The 20624-nt window shown below is 37.8% G+C and overlaps 1 protein-coding gene across 38 annotated transcripts in view; it reads right to left on the reverse strand.

Annotated features, from left to right (window-relative positions):
- RBFOX1 (RNA binding fox-1 homolog 1) overlaps positions 1–20624 on the reverse strand; it is a 1145409-nt gene that overhangs the window by 64179 nt on the left and 1060606 nt on the right. For 36 of the 38 annotated variants that reach the window (XM_039732124.1, XM_039732135.1, XM_039732144.1 and 33 more), the window contains 2 exons: positions 15159–15212; positions 604–684 (listed from right to left, as the gene is read on the reverse strand). In XM_039732124.1, coding sequence (XP_039588058.1) covers positions 604–684; positions 15159–15212 — 135 coding nt within the window. The remainder of the gene's footprint in view (positions 1–603; positions 685–15158; positions 15213–20624) is intronic. The other 2 variants (XM_039732136.1, XM_039732131.1) reach the window with 1 other exon arrangement.

Raw genomic sequence — 20624 nt, forward strand, 5'->3', positions numbered from 1 at the left:
AAAGAGGTCTCTGCTCAGAATTTCAGAGGACACATCTCTGCTCCAATGTTTTGTACAGAAAAATGGCTGATGGCAGCATCCATCATGTCAGCTTGTCTCTGTTCTTACTGGGGCATTTTTTATGGCTCAAAATACCCCCTTTCATACAGGATGTTCCTTTTGTAAAAAAATACTTCATACCTAATTTCTGACCCAATCAAATGGTGGCATGGTAACAGATGTTTTGTGCATTAAAACAGAGCTTTGAGCAGGACAGAAGAAACACAACATCTACTACACAAAATGCATGGCACACAACAGTACTGGATTGCAAAAACTGTTACTGTTATTGTAGAACTTTTGACCATTTCTATACAATATTGCAATATAGGCAATTTCTTTTCTTTTTTCCTTTTTTTTTTTTAAATAAAATATACTTTGAGAATAAAGATGCAACTGAAAACACTGAATTATCTGTTGACATGACTTACATATATTTATAAACACCACATTTACCTTAACAAGAGCTGTTGGGAAAGTTGACATTTTTAGGGGGCTTAATTCACATTAATGTGCTTTTGTCACAAAAAACAGAACAAGAAACGAGCCATAACACTAGCTTACTTGTGGATGTGTATACTAGTGAACTGGGGGCACTGTACACGGGAGATCCCTCCTGGTTTGCCTGGCACAGCAGCACCCTGCCTACAAGAAAGAGAGAGAGAGTGGTATCTGGTTTCGGAACACTTCAACTAAACCTCAGTTTTCACCCCAAAACACAAATCAAGTCACAACCAGAGCGGCGCACTGAACCAGGGGCGCTTTTTGTCCTTTGATTTCAAAGCAGCAAGAGCCCAAACAAACCCAGTTTGACATTGGAAAAGCAGAACACAGACACGCCCCAAGCGCCAATGCCGCCGTTATCCTGCGGGCCCCGCTGCTCTCTCTCCCTGTCACCCTGCTTCTCCCAAAAGTGCTGCCCCAAACCACCCTGCCCACCCTGCCCCCCAGCCCCCTGGCTGGAATGAGGCTCCTGGAGCCAACACAGCAGGAAAATCACGTGCAGCATTCCCAGCATAGACACCAGGCCAGCAATGACCTGGGTTCCATCGCTCCCACTGTCACTGAGTGATCGCGGGCACATCTAAATTCAGCAGTTTTTGTTAAGAATGCACAAATATATTTGTGCAAATATATTACTTTCCAGTAAATAAACTGGGTTGAGGATTAAGAACAAAATCAGATAAAACAAAACTTTCTTTTTCCCAAGGAATAAAAGTAAAAAAAAAAAAAAATCAATTTAAACCAACACTTTTGCAATGTTCATTTTGAACAAATGACACAAGTTTAAAGTTTGTTTTTTTTAAATAAACTTATATAAAACATGTCAGGTTTTCTTAAAATTCTACTTTAGCAGTCTTAACTGAATAGAGATTGATTAGAGTACATTGAACATTGTACTTTCAAACTAGGAAAGAAACTTCTTCACTTCTGGAACACAACCGCCCAAGAAAAGTGGGATATGAGACATCTGGTTTTGCAGACATATGTGCATATATCTGTATGCACACACACACACACATACACTGACATGCCGCAAGCTGTCAGGATTTGTGAATCACACAATTCCAACCCATCAAATCTTTCTGGAGATTTGTGAAACTTTAGACATTGTGCACTGACACGCAATGGATTGCACTGAGTTGAGTCCAATGTCTTTGGACGGACAGGATTAAGTACAAATGGTAGGCACATTTTCCACAGTATTACAGGAGCAATTATCAACTTCCATTCAGTGGGCCAGAGTTCTCTCAAAATATATTTTTAAAAAATTTCTGCCATTAACCATTTCTTTGTTTGTTGCTTGCAGGTGTCACTTGAAGGAGAAATATTGGAAATACAGAAGAGTAATTAAATAATTCTTGTAATTATGCAGTTTAACTAAGACTGTGACTACTGGAAATCTCATTAATTACTATGCTTCTAACCTTCCCAGACAATAACACACCCTTAACTAATAGGATTTAGAGATGCTTGCTTTTTTCCAGCCATCCACAAATAATATAAAAGATAAAATGTAAAACAAGCTCATTTTCCCCCTTAAGACAATACACCATGGACTGTATTGATATCTCTCTCAGCCTTCAGCTCTTGTGTGGAAGCTGGCAAATGAACATGCAGCTATCGAGATCCTTACTACAAGCAGGATTTTTAGGTTAAAGATAAAACAAATAAATAAGTAGGCCCTATCCACACACTTGTTTGACGCCAGGAATGGGGACATTGGAATATGGGAGAATTTAACACAACAGATGTTTCAAAACCCAAGCTACTGCAGAAGCCTGCAAATGAAAGTGAGCTGAAGACCCAGAGGCATTGATCCAGCTGAGAGAAACACATGAGGAAAATCACTCATTTCCATTAGGCTTTAAGAATCACTATAATGACTTCAACTATGTCTAGAAAACAGAGCAAAATATTTTTACAAGTCAAAGGTTACAATTTATTTATATTATTCATAATAAATCCTAGGTAACACTTGGCTTCCTCCATGCTCCATAGGTATTTTCCTACTCTTTGTAGCTAATAATCTTATATATTTTCTGATTTCATCTCATACAAATCCTATTTTCCATACTCCAGTCATCTAATTTCTAATTAAAGTACTTCAAAACAGATGCTTTTTTCATCTCTGCTACTAGAGTGTATTTAATTTCTTGCACAGAGCCTTCTAATTATATTTTGACAATCTGCCTTTGAATTTGTACATAATATTAATACTGATAACTAAAACATTATTATTAGATTTTGTTAGAAAAAAATATGGAACTTTTTAATCTACTTTAGTAAGAAAAGATCATTTCTTCTGCATCTAATTTTGGTCTTAAAAGTATTTCAATAGCAATTCATACAACTGAGGGAAGACTGAATTATTTACAGTAAGATCTTGGATAAATCTCAGAACACAGAAACAATCCATAAATTCTCCAATGGGGGAAAAAAAAAGTATTATTTTTCCTCAAGAACACTAAATTCTATTGTGATGAAATAAAGGATTTGGATTTTGGGTTTTGGTTTTTTTTAAGAAAGCGGATTTTAAGATAACGTTTTGAGGGAGCAGGGGCAGAGGGGACACTGAGGGGACCAGCCTGGGGGCAGGGGCACTGCAGACACCCTGGAATGCTGCCTGGCAGCACGGACAAAACCAGATGTCCCAAGATCAAAGACTATTCCCACTCATCCTTCCCTTCCTCCACTGTTTGCTCCTCCAGCCCATGCTTAAGAACATGCTGTTTGATGAGGTCCTTTGCTGAAGCACCACAGTTATTTTGAGAAATAATTACTCTAAAAATATGCAGGACTGTGGAAAAAAGTGATGTGCAGTCATTAATATTTTTAGAATACTTAAAATTCAGTTCCCAGTGGTTTCAAGATCTCTGACTAAATGCATTTCCCCTCATTTTTTTTATACTTTCAAAAATAAGTTTTTTTTGTGTACAGTTATTTACATGATGCAGATAAACTAATCTACAGAAATACCAAGAGGTACTTGTGGCGCTGCAGAGTACTCACTGCCTCATGTAAAACAGCTAAAAAAAGTCACAGTATTTCTCCAGTCCTCAAAGAGCCAAGAAGTAAGATCAAGGATCTACATGTGGAGTCACCCACTAAATGATAAAGGATTTTTAATCCCCTGCTGTTAAAAATAACTTTTAACTGGGACCACTCTGTAGCCAGCAGTACAGGAAGCTCAGAAATACAAATCTACAATTAGTTGAAAAGAATTTACACAATTAGCTGGAATGTCTCATGGTATTGTTTGAGGAAGTATAAATTTAAATAACATTTTCTGCAGGAAAAAAAAACCAACATGTATCATTAACTGAAATTATGCTGTTGGTATAAAATTAACAATGGTCCAAGGCGTCAGTTATGGGCCCAGCTCTCTCCTGTCACAGGAACCGGATGAAACTTCTAGAAAGCTTTCCTGGCAATGGTTTAAAGTTTCTATACCATTGCACAGCACCCGAGCCTACAATGCACCACCTCACCACACACAGGGCATGAGTACCTTGGCTCATAGATGAAAAGTTTCCAATTTTCAGTGCTGGCATTTACTCTCCAAGAATTTTGGGGGAAATTACAAAAAAAAAAAAAAAAAAAAAGAGGACAGACGTTGCTTATTGGGGGTTTGCCCTGGGTCACAACAAAATGAGACATGGGGGGCAATGTTCTTCTTGCTCCAGGAATCCCAAAGAAGCACAGCTTCACAGAAAGCTCTCGGGAGAGCTTACAATACTTTCCTGGGAAGTATTGTATTTGTGGGGTGCCCCAGTGAAGGAAGGGATGATGAAAGAAGGGATGACTCCATGTTCTCAGAAGGCTAGTTTATTATTTATAATACTATATTATATTGAAGAATACTATACTACACTATACTAAATAATACAGAAAGGATACTTACAGAAGGCTAAAAAGATAATAATGAAAGCTTGTGACTCTCTCCAGAGCCCTGACACACCTTGACCCTGTTTGGCCAATAAGTCAAAACAACTCATATGAAACCAATGAAACAATCACCTGTTGGATAAACAATCTCCAAACACATTCCAAAGCAGCAAAACACAGGAGAAGCAAATGAGATCATATTGTTTTCCTTTTTCTCTGAGGCTTCTCAGCTTCCCAGGAGAAAAATCCTGGGTGGAGAGATTTTTCAGAAAATGTGAATGTGACAGGAAAGGGACAGCGGTGCTGAGCTCTCACAGCATCCAGCTGCTGTCTCCCCAATGAGGAGAAACAGAAGCATTTTCAGTGGCAGGAATTAACCAACTCAATATCCAGGGCTGGGCTGCACTGGGGTTTAGTGCACAGGCGGCTAAAATGAGTGTTTGCAATACAGGAACTAAGTAACTTACTACACACAAGGAGATTTAGTGATGATTCCATTACTCTAATCCGTTGTACTCTCAGCTTTCTAGGTAAATCAGCTGCTCTTTACACATATTTTTTAAATTGTATTACCAAAAGCAGCTTCTTACTGCCTCTCACAGCTAAGTACCAGTTCATCCATTCTTTAATACTATTTACAAATAAAGAAATACAAACAAAGCCACAGGAGAAAGTGATTGAAAAACAAAGCTATTTGAGTCTCATTTTGCCTACATTATTATAAACTGTTATTTTAAGAGCCTAATCTAAATCTAAATCTAAAAAAATCCCCATTCTTTATTGAATTCAGTGATTGTTTTTTTCTTTTTCTTTTCCTCCCAGACTGGCTGGACGATACCAAGTTCTCCCTGAGTCAGTTCTGATCATTCTGATCACTCTTTTCCTTTGTTCCTCTTGCAACAGCTATTATTCCTAAACACTTTGGTGCTCAATGAAGAAAACTGTAAAGCTGCACCTCTCATGAACAAATCAGGAGATTTCCAAGAGTATCAAGGATTCTCATAAGCAATCTATGTCCTCTCTTGGTTTGCTGTTCTAAAAATGTAATTTAATATTGTCATTTTCAGACAGAAATAGCACTATTTTTTGTTCTGGTCTGAAATATTGTTCTGTGATGGATTATTTCAAAATGTCGCACAGAAATGGATCAGAAACACCTAATAAAAGGTTCCTGTTGTGCAGTAATAGTGTATGTTAGCTTCCATTGTCCCTTCTGACTAGGGAATTTAAAGAGAGCCTCTACAGCCTCTCTCTTGAATACATAATAGTAGTTAAGTGCTCTCTTAGCCCTTCAATATCAATAGTCAACTACACAGACTTAGCATGCTTTTAAATATGCTGTTAATTCAAAAAGAAGTGCTCTTTGAGGGTCTTCAGTTATCTGGGATCTCTATAAATTGAATAATAGCCTTCAGATTTTAACACAAACACTCTTAGATGGCTGTGTTGATACACCAGATTTTTTCATCCATTATTAACAAGGAATAAAGTAGCATAACCCCAAACCCCATGCCTCCTTTCTTCCAATATGTTAAAAATACAAACAAAACCTATGTTTAATCCCACCAAAGTTTATATATAGCTTCACTTAAACAAGAGGGTAGGGAGGAGAATCTAAAGTAGTTGATGTCTAAAGCTGATTTTCCTAAATCCAAACCCCTTCTGACAGAAAACCTGAAATACATTCAATTATTGAACAGCCTGGGTGTGCTTGCTGCTGGTAAGGAGAATCTGTGCTCTATACATACATTTATGCAGTAAGTCCCTGACTCACATATAACCTGATACACATTGTTTAAAATAGAGGGAGGAGAAAAAAAAAAACCACACCAAAAAACAGGCCGTGAAGGTATGTGTCTTTAAAATATTTCCTGGGATATCTCCATCCAAAAATTCTATTTAAGATGTTGATTTTCCTTTCCATCACTTTTCTAAGCACAGTGGATATTTCTTTATCATCACCCCTATTAGAGTGTCCCCAAAACACCCAATGAACTGTGGCACTGATTCAGGGAACGGCAATGAATGCTACAGCAAACATCATTTGTAAGCCACCCTTCCAATTATTCTTTGCTGCCCATATCATCCATTTCCCAGCTTGTGAGAAACAGCCCTCTCTCCCCAGCTATTCCTGTGCACTATCCAGGATGCTGTCACAAACTGGGATTGGAATGTGTCAATATCATGCAAGTAAAAATCAGAGAAGAAACAGTTTTCAGCTCTGGTATGAGATAATCCCCCCTAACCCCCCTTCTCCCCACCTCTTCCCTCTGTAGGACATAGAACCCATCCCACAGTAACAGGGATCTCTCTTCCTCCTCCTCCTGCCTGGTTAAAAAAGCACTGTGTGACTGACTTGCTTCTAATTTAATTAACAAGCCAGCCTTCCCACAGACTGGCTGCACTGCAGGAACAATTCATGTAATGTTTCCATTCACAAAGTAAAGCAATTGCAGCAAACTGCCCTTCCCAAAATACTTTTAAAATTATTAATCAGCCACAGGCATCCCTTGTCTGCTAACTAATCTGAAATTAAATTGCACAAATTTAACTGGTGCTTGTACCAAAATCTGCACCATGCTAAGAGAGTTTATCTGTGCTCCTTAATAAACTTAATTATTGGCATCCAAGTGCAAATCCTGTCACCAGAAAAGTCTAAAAACTGGACATGCATTATGTAGTCATGAAAAAAAAATGAGTGGTACCATCAGGATTTCCTGCAAAATATATTTACTGTAAGATGCCTCCCTACAAGCTCAGGTGACATAAACTCTGTAATATTCAGTGCCATTATTTTATACTGGGACATGCATCCCACTGAAGTTGTTCAGGATCTTTCCCAAACCAAGTCTTTATTCCTCATCTTTCTAGGTCCTCTATAGCATCCATAGCAGGTGAGAAGCAGGTAAATGATGGCTATTGGTTCACTTGTAACTTCGAGAAAAAACATAAAAGAAATTCCCAAGTATAAACTTCTGAAGTAAACTCTGAGCTGGAATTAAACTCTTCCTGAAAGGAGATACTTGAGAATATAAAAAATGCTCTCATGTTCTGCTGATAACTAAAATGGATTGCATTCATACATCTGTCTGTTGAATAAAGATTGCAATAGGAAAAGAATCACAGAACAGATGAAACTGGAGCCTTTCTGCCCAGACACAAACACTACAGTTTCAACATGGCCCTGAAGGGATTACAAGTGGATGTGTTTATGCTTTATCCTCTCATATTGTGTCAAGACACTATTTTCTGTGTAAATTACCTATTTCAGTAAATCTGTAAAACAGAGATGCAAATCTAATGCAATTAGATGCAGAGATGCAAATTGCTAATCCCTCAGTTCTCCTTGCTTACACCAGCGAATGCTGGTTCTGACTTATATATAAAATTCTACTCTAAATGACAAACCGAGAATATAAAAGATCAAAAATTGAATCATCATGCATAATCCTGGCTCTAGCTAGTCTATTTCTCTCCTAGCCCAGACAGGTTCCAGAATTTCAGGAGCAGGAAAAACCATTACAAAAATGGTAATGCAATGTTTCCAAAGTTTCCAAAGCACTCACTTTTACTAGAAGCAATTCTATGCTTGCAGATTTCCAAAAAAAATCTGAGAGCACCAAACCAACAGAGCTTGTAAAGCATGGCCCTTTCTCAGCTGCCTCCACAACGAATAAATGAATGAAAACTCTATTTTGAAAGTTACTCTCAATAAGCATTATGAAATGCAATTACAGTGCATATTGGGGATCTTGTCCTCCAATGTCCAAAATGGGAAAAAAAATGCATAAGAAGGAAGAGAAAACATTAGCAATATGTTTGGAATACAATTAACCATCATCTTAAACTGCTTTAGCATTAATTTACAGATGTAATAAAGGTTTAACACAGAGCAGAGTTGTTTTCCATTCCACTTAACTGTATTAACTTTACATTTCATATATTACTTTATTACTTTACATTTCAGAGTAGTTTGTCTGCCTGACTGTCCATCCTAACACATGGATCTTCCTAACTTTGTTATTCTAATAATCAGAGGAATTTATTCCTCCACATAACTGCTACAACTTATCTAGCATTGCAAATATCCCACCCAGTTCTGAACAAACAAACGTTTTAGTGATGACCTTGCAGTTTGTCTTAAATTTTCCTCTGAGAGATCCTTAAGCCAGTGCTTTTTACATCTATCCGTGGCTGGTGCTTGGCTTACAGCCTCTGTTTTATTCTAAAAATGCATTTTGCAGCCTTAGTTCTGGCCCAGGTAGTGCACGCCCAGGCTCACCCCTGTTGATCAGGTAATTGTTGAGACAGGAGCAGTAGTTCTAAACCAGCCAGATTTACATCCAGCCTCAAAACCTACACCATATACGGTCTGGAGAGGCTGTCGCCTCAGTTATTTAACTCCTTTTAGGTCTCTCACTAGCCAGGAAGCCATAGAACACATTTTCACTAAGCACCAGAATGATGGAAGAGAAGCCCAAGGATAATTTTTCTGTAAAGATTTTCTTTGTGAGTAAGGAACAGTGCTGAAGGGCTTCTTTTAAGCCCTTTAAAATTTGGTCAGTTATATCCACAATAAGAACACCTGAACTAACACAAGAACTTAGAAACAACACAATGACAAAGAAAGGACAGTACAGCTCCTGCTTGCTCAGAATGTATTCTTTGGGGTCATGTAATATCTAAAAATCAAGGAAACCTACTATGTGAACTCAGGCGAAACATGGAAACATGGCCACCAGGATCAAGACCTACATTTCAGCAAGATCTTGCCATCAAGCAGAGATCCAACTACCCATCCCAAAACACTTTCTTTCCCCTGTTCTGAAAGCACTCCACCTTTCAGCAAATACAGATTTTACTGATTCTGTTTGTGAACAAATCCATCATAACCCAGTATCAAGTGGTTCCTCATACTAGACTGGGGTCAAAATTCAAAAACTTTACAGTGAAGAAGCAAAAACTCCCTTCTTAAGAGTGTCCTACCTTCTGGCATGAAGCCATACCTACAGGTTGAAGATTTACAATTAAATAATCAAATCTATGGAATTTCATCTAGAGATCACATAGAAGAGTATCAAATGCTAAGTATATCCTGTATGATATAAATCCAAGAGAAACACCTTCAAAAGGGTAACACTGACAGTACCTGTGGTCATCTCTTTAAAATGTGCAGACTTCAAATACAATGGTGAGTATAGGTAGATTAATCCTGTTCCAGATTTAAATATTTAACCAATTGACTAAATTAGTGTTTATAAAAATAAGTCATTGGCATTAGCTTTGAATAAGCCTTGTTTAGTTTCCATGAGGGTATACATTTTAATGAAGAACTCATTATAATGTAGCATAAGGCGTAATTAATTCTGCATTATTATTATTTTTATTTATTTATTTTAGTAAATAGCTAGTGCAGATGCTGAATTCCATTTTTCTACTGGCTTTATTCATCTTTCATAAAACAGGATTTCCTCTATAATGGCTTGTAAAAGCTCCACAGAGTTTTAGAAATGCATTTGCTGTCATCAGTGTTGTTGATCTACCTAGGAACTCCTCATTTGTATGATGGTACTTTTAACATTATGATTTTTCAAACAACACTTGCAGCTGTGTGTTATACTTTGTAAGGGAACATCTAAATATCACAGGTGGAATATTAAACAATAATTATTTGACTGTAGTTAGAAAACTATTTAAGCTGCTTATCTAACACTACTGCAAATACATTTATTTAGAAAAATCTGCTTAGTCAATAGCGAAGTTTGAACACAAGTGTATGTAATCAAATGGTAAAATGAGTAAATCTATGGAGTGATAGAGAGCTCTCAGAAAAAATCTGCTTTAGAGATGTGATAGAGTGAACTTTTACCCCAGGATCAGAATGCTGTGCAAGCATATAATTCAGCTTCCCAAACTCCAAACATTGAGAAGTGTTTCTAGGGTATTTGCTGAGCTTATGCAAGACTCATTTAAATTCAAAGAGAAACACTAGAAAGATGAAATGAATCCCAGGTGCTCTTACACTCCAGAAATAGATGCTTTAAGACATGAACAAAGAGAATCAGTATTAGCAAGTGTACAGGAATCCTCTCTTCCCCTGGATTCATCTTACTTAAGGGCATGGCTTTATATATATCGCTATGCTAGTTCTGTACTTCTAATTATATATCACATTCTATTCCAAACCTTTGAACAAATTTTTGAAAGAAAGTTTGTTACAAAATCTTATTGTTGGTGGATACTGCTGACTTCCAAATGCCAAAAAGACCTGGCCAGATAAACTTCTTTGTCTTCTGAGGGCTTATACAAGAGTCAAAAATGCACAGACTCTTCCCCTCTCTTTCATTTTGAGTGATGGGGAAACTTTTGCCAGCGTTTGCGGAATAACTGCCCAAGGAACTGGGTGCTTACAATAGTCTTCACTGGGTTAAGGCTATTTATGAAGTGATACATCTACTCAGCTATGCAGGAGGACTTGAAAGTACCTCCTGAAACTCCTAGAACTTAACAAAACTTAGGAAGAGTAATAGTGCCTTAAGTAAAACAAGGATGGGATCTTCTGCTGTCCACTCAGCTGTGCTCTAGTTGTTCTTCACCTCTAATCTTCAGTCCTTTCTTTCTCCACCGTCTACTTAAATCTTGAAGTTTCTGAAATATTGTTTGTTGTTATGAACAGAAAAAAATATCTTCCCATGTGAGTTACTGTGAATTTCCCTGTTCTCTGAAAGAGTATTCACTAGATTTCCAGGTAATTTCTGTAACATCTTTTCCCCCACATTGCTTTTGGGAACTGCCAAAAAGGAGCCTCTCCAACAGGTATAACAAAGCTGTTTTCTGGCAGGAATAAAAAGTCTTTTAAAGTGGCCTTACTGTGTCTCAAGCTACCTGCTGTACAGGACTGATCTGCTGTAGTAACACAGGTGCAACAATATTCTATATTTCAATAAGGAGAGTGCAAGAGATTGCTCAAAAATTCATTGTTCCAAAACCCAAAAGAGAAAAACAAAAAGATCTGCAATAACTGAAAGGAACAACATGGAGTTTGGCTGTCAGAATGCCTGAGGCAGAAAGAAAGGTTTGGTATTACAGATAAAATATACACTATATAAAAATAAGCAGGTGAAAATGATATTATAACAAACTGCAGAAACAAAGAAAGTACCAGAGCATACCTAGTAAAGAAACCCAGCTGCAAATCTGTATTTTCCTAGCCATAAATGAGTGTGTGGGGAAAAGAACAGACTCTAGCTTAAATACATGAAAACTATGGAATGTATTTAAAACTGGATGGAAAAACAAATAGATAAAAAAACCCAGCTGCAAATCTGTATTTTCCCAGCCATAAATGAGTGTATGGGGAAAAGAACAGACTCTAGCTTAAATCCAGGAAAACTATGGAATGTATTTAAACTGGATGGAAAAACAAATAGATAAAAAAAATATCCCAGTTTCCATGAAGACTGTGAGAAAAATCACAGTGTGCTTCTTACAAATTTCCGTATTAGGACCTGCCTAAGAATTTCATAAATATTTTACTGGAAAATATAAGAAATGGATAACACAACTTAATTAAGCATTCCTTTCTCATAAGAGGAAAACCCCCTTAAAGGGGGAAACCCTTAAGGAAAATCTTTTATTTATGAGCGGGAGACTGTGTGGACATAAGTCATCTTTTAAAAAATTTCCTGTCCCTGATTACATACGGGAAAATGCAATTCTGTGAAAAGCTGGAATGATACATGAAAAAAAAAAAATCCTTTCGTTTTCTCTAAAGTATAATTTTCCCAGCAGAAGGGTGGGAAGGGCAGGAGCTGGTGGCCATCCGGGAGCCTTGCTAGGCCCTGGAAGTGCAGCAGGAGTCTCTTGAGGGCCCTTCCCAAACATGTCCCTGGAAATCCACACCAAGGCCACCACGGCTAAGGAGCCACATTGCCAGAGCACTGTAATTGACTGCAGCACCAAAAACAGGCACACAAACAGCCTTAGAAGGGAAATCCAGGAAGAGAAATCCATAGTGTTTTGTAAATACACAGTATTTTGCAGTCCCCAAGTAATACTTTCCTAACCCAGTGTCAGTTGTGCACCTTGGATTCTCCATTTTTAGCTGCCAGGCATTTTCTCAATAAAGGTTTTCCTTCACAGAAGTGTACACTCCAAAAAAACCCCGAGCTATAACAATCATGTCACTGGTCCTACTGTTTACCATTATCTTCAAGGTTTTAGGGTTGATTTACATTGCGTTCCTCCCTATTTGACTTTAATTGTCTGCTTCAAGTTGTCAGGACATAACTATATCTTAGATTTGCATTGCATTAGGGGATCTTCTCCTTTCTCTATTGATCTTGTCTTACGGAGTAATTTAACTCAATTCTAATTTTCCTGTGCATGCGGGGTGCTCTCCATCCAAGGAAGTGAGTTATGTGTATTCAAGTGGTGCATCTTATGAATCTTGTTAAGCTTTAGCGCCTTCCAGCCCGCACTGATGGAATATTTAATCACAGAAATGAGTTGGCAGATTTGATGTACAATACGGGGAAGCCTCGCGGCCGCCGCGCCGCCGGCAATTGAGAAACGGGGGAATTTGCCATTCATCAGTGCCATCCTGACAGCTTTGTATAACCTTCTGTTTTTCACTTATTTATGAAGATTAAAGGTACTTTAAATCAACAGTTTCTCTGTAGATGTATCATCTTTATTTCAGAAGTGGCCAAATTTTTCATCATTTATTAGGAGCTAAAGGAACTTCTTGCACTTACTGTGAAAAAGCTGGTGCAGTTTTATCATGACAGTGCTGGGGACAATAAGTAAACTAAACAAGTAGAACTCTGACTGTCTTAAAAAACACATCTCTAATTTCATAATCTTCAAAATTTCAATTGCTTCTTCTCTAAGGAAGTTGGTGGAGGGAACCCAAAATTAAAGATAAGTCACAGTGTTCTATTCTGAAATGCAAGAATTGCAGTGTTGTTTTACTGTTTGATTTCCTAACAACTTTAGGGGATCTGCACAATTTAACTAAATTGTTTAAAAGAAATTTCTGATGTTTAAATGTGAGAGGTGTGATATTTTAGTCAATATAAATAAAAGGCATTTGACATGCATTGAAAAACCCAACAAAACCCAAACACAAACCTGCCTGTATGTATAAGGAGAAATAAAAAAAAATCTGAAATAAATGAAGTATCTTGATGGAACTTTCTGCAAAGGTGTGGTGGAGTTTGTGTCATAATTCATAAAATTAAATTAATACTCTTCTAATGGTAATTAAAGATTCTCATTAAGAAGGGCAAACACCTCCCTAGTGTTGGCAATAAAAATGCACTTGGGACTTTAGGAGGTTATACAAAAAAAAATCAATAACCTGCCATTTTATAATTAAAAGACAAAATAAATGTTAGGGAAAAGTCCAGTAAATTAGGAAAATTACCTTCAGGAGAGATTGAAAATATTGATTTTAATTTACAAACTATGTGAACTCTTCATGCCCTACTTCATGAGACAATTATAAGTCAGATTGTTAATTCTGCATACGTATTAGAAAATTGATTACTGTACTATGGGAATATTATTATATTTGTCATTAACACAAAGTCATTTATATAAAATGACTAATAACTCTGACTTTCTAATTTATGCAGGTTCAGGGTTGGTTCAGTAACTACTCAAACGAGATCAATGTTAAATTCCTGTTTTCAACACAGACATACATCAGCAAGGAAATAAATTCTGCACCAAATACTGCAATTCCATGAATGCCAAGTTAGTTTTTTTATTATACTGTGCCACTTTTACCTTAATTGGAAGATTTTTATCTATCTCAGTAAAAGCTGGTTTTAACCACAAATATGTGAGTGTAACAGTGTCCTTTTCAGCAATTTTTATCTCTTGAAGTCCCTCAAATTAATAAAAAAAAATTCAGCTTTGTCAACTGGAGGCTCCAATATCTCCATGAGTGAAGATTCCCCCGCTTCTGCAGACATGACAGCCTCTTCCCATGCTGAACTACCATCCCTGAAAAATGCTTTCCAGATGGCTGTTTGTGGGAAGCATTCAAATTCCTCTGGAATCAACTGGATTTTGGACTACAAGTAAGTTTATTTTTAATTCTGTTCCTAAAGCATATGTAGAAACTACTGCTAGCCATGACTGACTTCCAGCAGAAAAAAACTGAATCTCTAACTCCCCCAAGTTGCAACCAGAATCAGAATTTGGTCTCAGTCAGGTGAAAATACAGATTTAAAACACAAAAACATCAAACTGAAAAACTAACTATAAACGTAAAGAAAAATGCTCAGGAAAAAAAGTACGATTGCATATACTCTATACCTATGTATGTCGACATACATGTATGTATTATATATATATATTTAATATATATATTTATAGATAAGATTTTTTGGCTGTTGTTCCTTAAAGAATCCCTGGAAGAAAGTGACTGCACTAAAATATGAAATAAAATAAAATCTCATGTAAGACTAGGATATTGCAGTACATTTCATGTTATACTAGCTATTTTCCAATAAAAAGGCGCTCTTATATCTTCTACATAAAGTTTATTATGCCCAGGTAAGGTAAAATCTTGAATCACAAATATATAAATGAATTGTAAATAATGTGAATCACACAAAGAAAGCAAACCTCACACCAAACACGGATTCTGTACTTTTGCATGTTTTCAAGAACACTAAAATGAAATATGGCCAGTGGGACAATCATAGAGCAATCCTTACCTGCATAGAACTCTGGACTATAAACTGCACCAACAACTGGATTTAATTTCCAGCCTGCAGCAAACAAAAACATAACAGTTAATAGGGCAATTAGTGATAATAATAACAGCAATTATTGTTATTACTATAACTACTATTGTATAGAAAATACAGACAAAATTACTTCAAGAAAAGTCATTGTAATTCAAGTTTCATAGTTATCTTTGATAACTGATCTCTAATATCAGAGTCTGAGGTATGGAAATAAGTCATGAAACAAGGCACTCAGCAGACATGTGAATGGAGTAAATGGCCAGGTGAATTATCTTGGCTGAAATGCACAAGGATTTGCTCCCTCAAGCTCTGGAATGAAGCCAGCACTATTTCAGCCTCTAGTGCAGGGCAGATGATTCTCAGCCATTGTTTTGGCTCCCTGGTTACAAGCCAGAGAAGCCAGGAGAGTTCATTCTCTGGACACAAACATTTCAGATAAGCCTTTGCCAGGGAGGGTTATGGGGCAACCAAATAATTGGGGCATTTTGATTCTACCCTGGCAAAAGGAAAGCACAGGCACAGCATGGCAGTGTCTGCTGTGACAGGAAGGAGATGCTCTGTGGGGTCCAGTGGAATGGGGAATGCCAAGGGGTACAGGTCAGCCACTGCCCTGCTCTTCGATAATCACTGTCCTCCCAGCACTGCCACAGAACCCGAGCACAGAACTCACAGATCTGCTCCACCTGTTCTGGCCAAACTCCAAATTACTGCTTGCACTTGACACCCCATGCAGCATGCCCAGGCTGGCTGCAGACCCAGGGGGTGTGCAAAGCATGGGGGATGTTAAAGATAACCAGGCTGGAGGGACTGGAAGGGCAAGAAAAGAGCAAAAGAAAGTGCTGCAAACTCGTTAGTGTTCCCAGCTGTGGTGCAGTGCCAATTACTGCAGTTTGCCGAGCCACAGGTAGATCCACTCCCAGCTAACTGCAAACTCCACAGAACATCCCCCAGCCACACTCTTCTTCCTTCAGTGAACTATTATTTTGAACTACTGGAACTGAAAAATTAGGGGTTTTCCTAAAGCACACTCAAATCAGAGGAGTGGGAAGCGCTTCTTGTAAATGGGAATAAAGGAAAAACCCTGAGCAAAAGCATGTTGTAAACTCCAGAGCTATGGTACTTAAAATAGAACTTATAACTGCTTCTGGAACCAAAATACAATCCAGACACTGACAACAAGGCTTTTCAAAATCACAAAAGCTGTGATTAGAAGAATTTAAATGCCCCCTAGGTTTATTTCTGCCTTGGCTATATCATATAATGCAAAAGAACAGTGAAAAATCATAAAACATCAAGGAATTATAAGACTGAAAAAGTGCAATGCAAAAATCTCAATAATAAACAAACTATTCCCACCCTTTCAAGCTACCTCTATCTCATTAACAGTAATTATATCCCAGTAATTAACTGTTCAGTAAGAGAGGGGAGGGGTGGTTTTGAAAGGCATCTCATGAGTAAGTTCAGAGTAACCAGTTTTGCATGACACCTTTTCTGCAGAAGTGACTGCAGTTGTTCTTTGTACCCAAAGACAGTTAGGGAAACTGGAAAATGCCCAGCCAAGGAGGGCTAAAAGGTTTTTCCTCCAGAAAATACCACAGGAATTTTACCTGATCAATCAATTTTACTTTCCACAGGATTATATTTAGGAACATCAGAATATAACCTATCTCTTAGACAAATTTTGTGTGATAGAAAATCATTCAAATTTTGAGACTTTGGGTAAAGATCTAACTTTATATATAAATATTAGGGAATATCCAGTATTTCAAATTCAATATTTCCTCAGAAGACCACTGATCAACACCACCCAAAATGAAAGATTGGACAGAACTTTAGATCTGTCAGCTTTCGCTGTCAAAGCAGCTGACAGACATCTCTCAGCTTCTAAGTTACACTAACAGTGCCACAATTTGTCTGAGAGAAAGAAAAAAAATCATCTTGGAAGACACAGATTGTTCTTCACAGCTGAAAGGCAGTCTCATATTTCAGCTCCTTACCACTCTCCCAGTGACGGCTGTCTCATCTAACTTTTTGAAGCCTATGGAGGAAATACTTCATTCATGGTGAAAATAACAGTAATTAAACTTAACTTTATCTTGTCAGCCAACAATGTGCTGGCCCATAGCTGTGTGGGTTAATCAAGTGTGATGGGAGTTGATGTATCCGAGCGAGCAGCTGCCAAGTAACCCTTCTGCAGCAGCTGGAGGAGGCAAATTCTCGGCTGTGGGTGTAATTTTGTGCATTTTTCTTACTGTCACAATATTAATCTCCTTCTTGAGTTGAAACTGGAAAAGCTTGAAACTTAAAAATCAGCCAAGCAAAGAAAAAACCCTCTGCCTGACCCAGCTTCCCAGTCATCCAGAGAGGCACATGTCCAGTGTGCTGAAGGAAAGGAAATGGTTGTGGGGTAACAAGCTGAGGTAGAAATGGGGTGCAGCAACACAGAGAGGATTATTTTTGCTTCATAGACTGGAGAGGCCACCATAGCCAGAGAAAGGCTTGGGTAGGAAAGAACCCTGTGACTCCATTTCCTTCCCTGCTGTTTGCTACCCAGGGAGGGGGACAGGGAATGGGAGAGGATTTAAGTGAGCTAATAGGCACTAGATGTGATTTTTAATCTAAATTTAGAGCAACAGAAAGTTCAAATCCCAAGCACCACCAGTATAAACTTTAAAATATATTTATCCTTTTACAGAACTCTGCTTCTTGTTCCCTCTTTATTGCTGCAGTTCTCTGAATGTACCTGCCCATAATTCTCTGTGCCCTACAACTCTTGGATGAGCATCCTGAATGGCAATATGGGCATCAGAAGGAAGTACAGCTGTGGACAGGATAGGTTGGAACATCTAAAAATGTCTCAAATATTTTTGCTAACGTGTAGCACTCCTGACATTGAATTTCTTTGCAAAGAGAAAGCAGTTGTATCTCCAAAGTACGAGGTGAGCCATCAAAATCATCCTGACTGATAACAAACCACAAAAAAATCTCTCCCAGTAGCTGCTCATTTGGGGAGTCAAAAGTCACTGGAAAGCATACCTGTTTCAAAGACCATTTAGGACACAAAAGCACACCACTTATTTGAACAAAGCTGTATATATTTTTTTGAAAACCAAGTTTTTGTGCCTTGAAATCTACTGACTTCTGCAATCCTATTAACAACATGAGCCCTGTCATCAAACAACCAGCTGTATTCAGGAATGAAACACAAAACAGAGTGTATCTTGTTTTTAAATTAAAATAAATATCAGTTCCTGACATTTTGATAGAATACAACATGTGCCCCAACTACCTTTTGAACACCTGCCAACAACATGCCAGTCACAACACACACTTGGAAAGATAAAGAGAGGCATTAAAAAGGAAGTAGTTCTGAAGCAAACAAAAAGGCACGTGCAAACAAAATGTTTCTGGCTATCTGCATCAGAGGAGTCTTGCAAATCCTAACATGCTGGTGGAAAAAACTGGCCTTATAGTTTATTTAAAAGATGAGCCCTTTACTTTAGACAACAATGATCTTCAATAAATAATCAGCCCTAGCAGTGGTTAATTCCTGACAAAATGATAAAGAACTAGACTCGTACCATGCCAGGATGACTGATAGCATAAGCACTGATGAAGTTAAATGAAGCCCCTTACACGTCTGCACTTCATTCCTTGTTGCTTGGGATGATTATGCAAGAGGGACGTGATTGTCCTTGTGTGTTTACTTTAGGGGACTTCAAACATTTAAAAAAAAAAGGGAAAAAATATGAAAACAATCAAAAGCTATGAATTGGAAGCAGAGGTTTATTTGGTGGATACCTGGCAAAAGGTGTGCACATTGGTAGCCTGGGTTCACAATAAATAAATGCTACTTATTTATGCACTGAACAGGCTATTTCATACTTTTGGTGAGATCTAGATCGGATGGAAGAGGATGGAAAATGACAAAAAAACACTTCAACTGTGAAACACTTAACAGCAGACTTTGCTCATCCTGGTCTTCGATATTAAAAAATGAGAATGTGTGACCTAAGTAATCCTGCTGTGCATGACATAGATTCAAACCTCCTCTAAAACCACGTGGCTAAAAACCTCCCATCTCTTATTGCCCACATTCCCCTCCTTCAGCTCTGGCTGTGCTAATATGTAACATGTTATTTGCTCATGAACAGTTTCATAGCCTTAGGACAATAGGAATACAAAATATGCATCATCGTTTACAGAAAAACTACTTTTATCATTGCAATATAGCAGGCAGAATTCACAGGCTCATATGCACACGGTTAATTTAGCTCTGTATTACAACAAAATCTTTTTATGTGATCCAGTTCCTGGTGCCTCTCTCTAGATTCACTGGGATGGTTTAAAACCAGTAAAAACCAAGGAGATTTTCCCATCTGCCAAGCTTCACATATACATACAAGAAAACAGCTTCTAAGAAAGCATGAGGAATTCCAGCCCCTTCTTCTCCAGATCATTTTAACTAGATCAATTATCATGTCACATTAAAATCATCCCTCTGTTTTATTTTTACTGTGTTACAAGAAAATTATGAGCTTTATTAAAAAATAAAGCCACTGTGTGCCCTGGATTTTAGTAAAACCTCCTAAATGAGATCTCAAATACAGAAAATATGATCCATTACATTTCAAAATGGAAAAGAGTCTAATCTACCTCAGGAAACCTTTATGTGCACATTTCATCTGCTTTCTACTGGACAGGAAAAATTGAATTAAATTGAAAAGCAAATACCAACAACTACACAGTCTAGCAAAACCAAAAGCATAATTGCAATAAACTTCAGTTCATGTGCTGTTGTTTGACATGGCTGAGTTAGGAACTTGTTTGAATTTGAATTTTCTGAACCAGTAATGGCACACTCAAGCACATGATCTAACAGTTTCAAAGGAAACATTTAAAAGATGTATTGTTTCCAAACACCTCAAATAACTGTGGATTCTTTTTCTATCATTAATGTACAATATTACACCAATTTAAATCAGTATTAGAGTGAATTTTATTTTTAGATAGCTTGGAATTCTGATTTCTCCATGGGGAAACAAGAAAAGCTGGAAGCAGCACCTGGTATCAGTCTCCCTTCTTCTAACAAATTGTGGAAGGATGACATGGAAAATTATCTTTGACCAGATGTGTGTCCTGGTACTAAAAGGTTCTACAGGAAAGACAATCTTGCTCATCTCCCTCCCTCCCTCCCTCAAACCAAGCTGAACCCTCCCATCAGTTCACTCATTAACACTGCACAAAGCAGAGAGCATCACTCTCCCACCAGGTCCATGTCCTCCACAAAAGCCACCAGGGTGAGACACTGGGATTCCAGTCAGGGGGATTGGGGTCCAACACTGGGATTCCAGTCAGAGGAATTCAGGGTCCAGCACTTGAATTCCAGTCAGAGGAGTTCAGGGTCCAACACTGGGCTTCCAGTCAGGGGGA

The sequence above is a fragment of the Passer montanus genome, unplaced genomic scaffold, assembly GCF_014805655.1.
Source record: "Passer montanus isolate IOZ18808 unplaced genomic scaffold, ASM1480565v1 scaffold8, whole genome shotgun sequence".
NCBI classification, from domain to species: domain Eukaryota; kingdom Metazoa; phylum Chordata; class Aves; order Passeriformes; family Passeridae; genus Passer; species Passer montanus.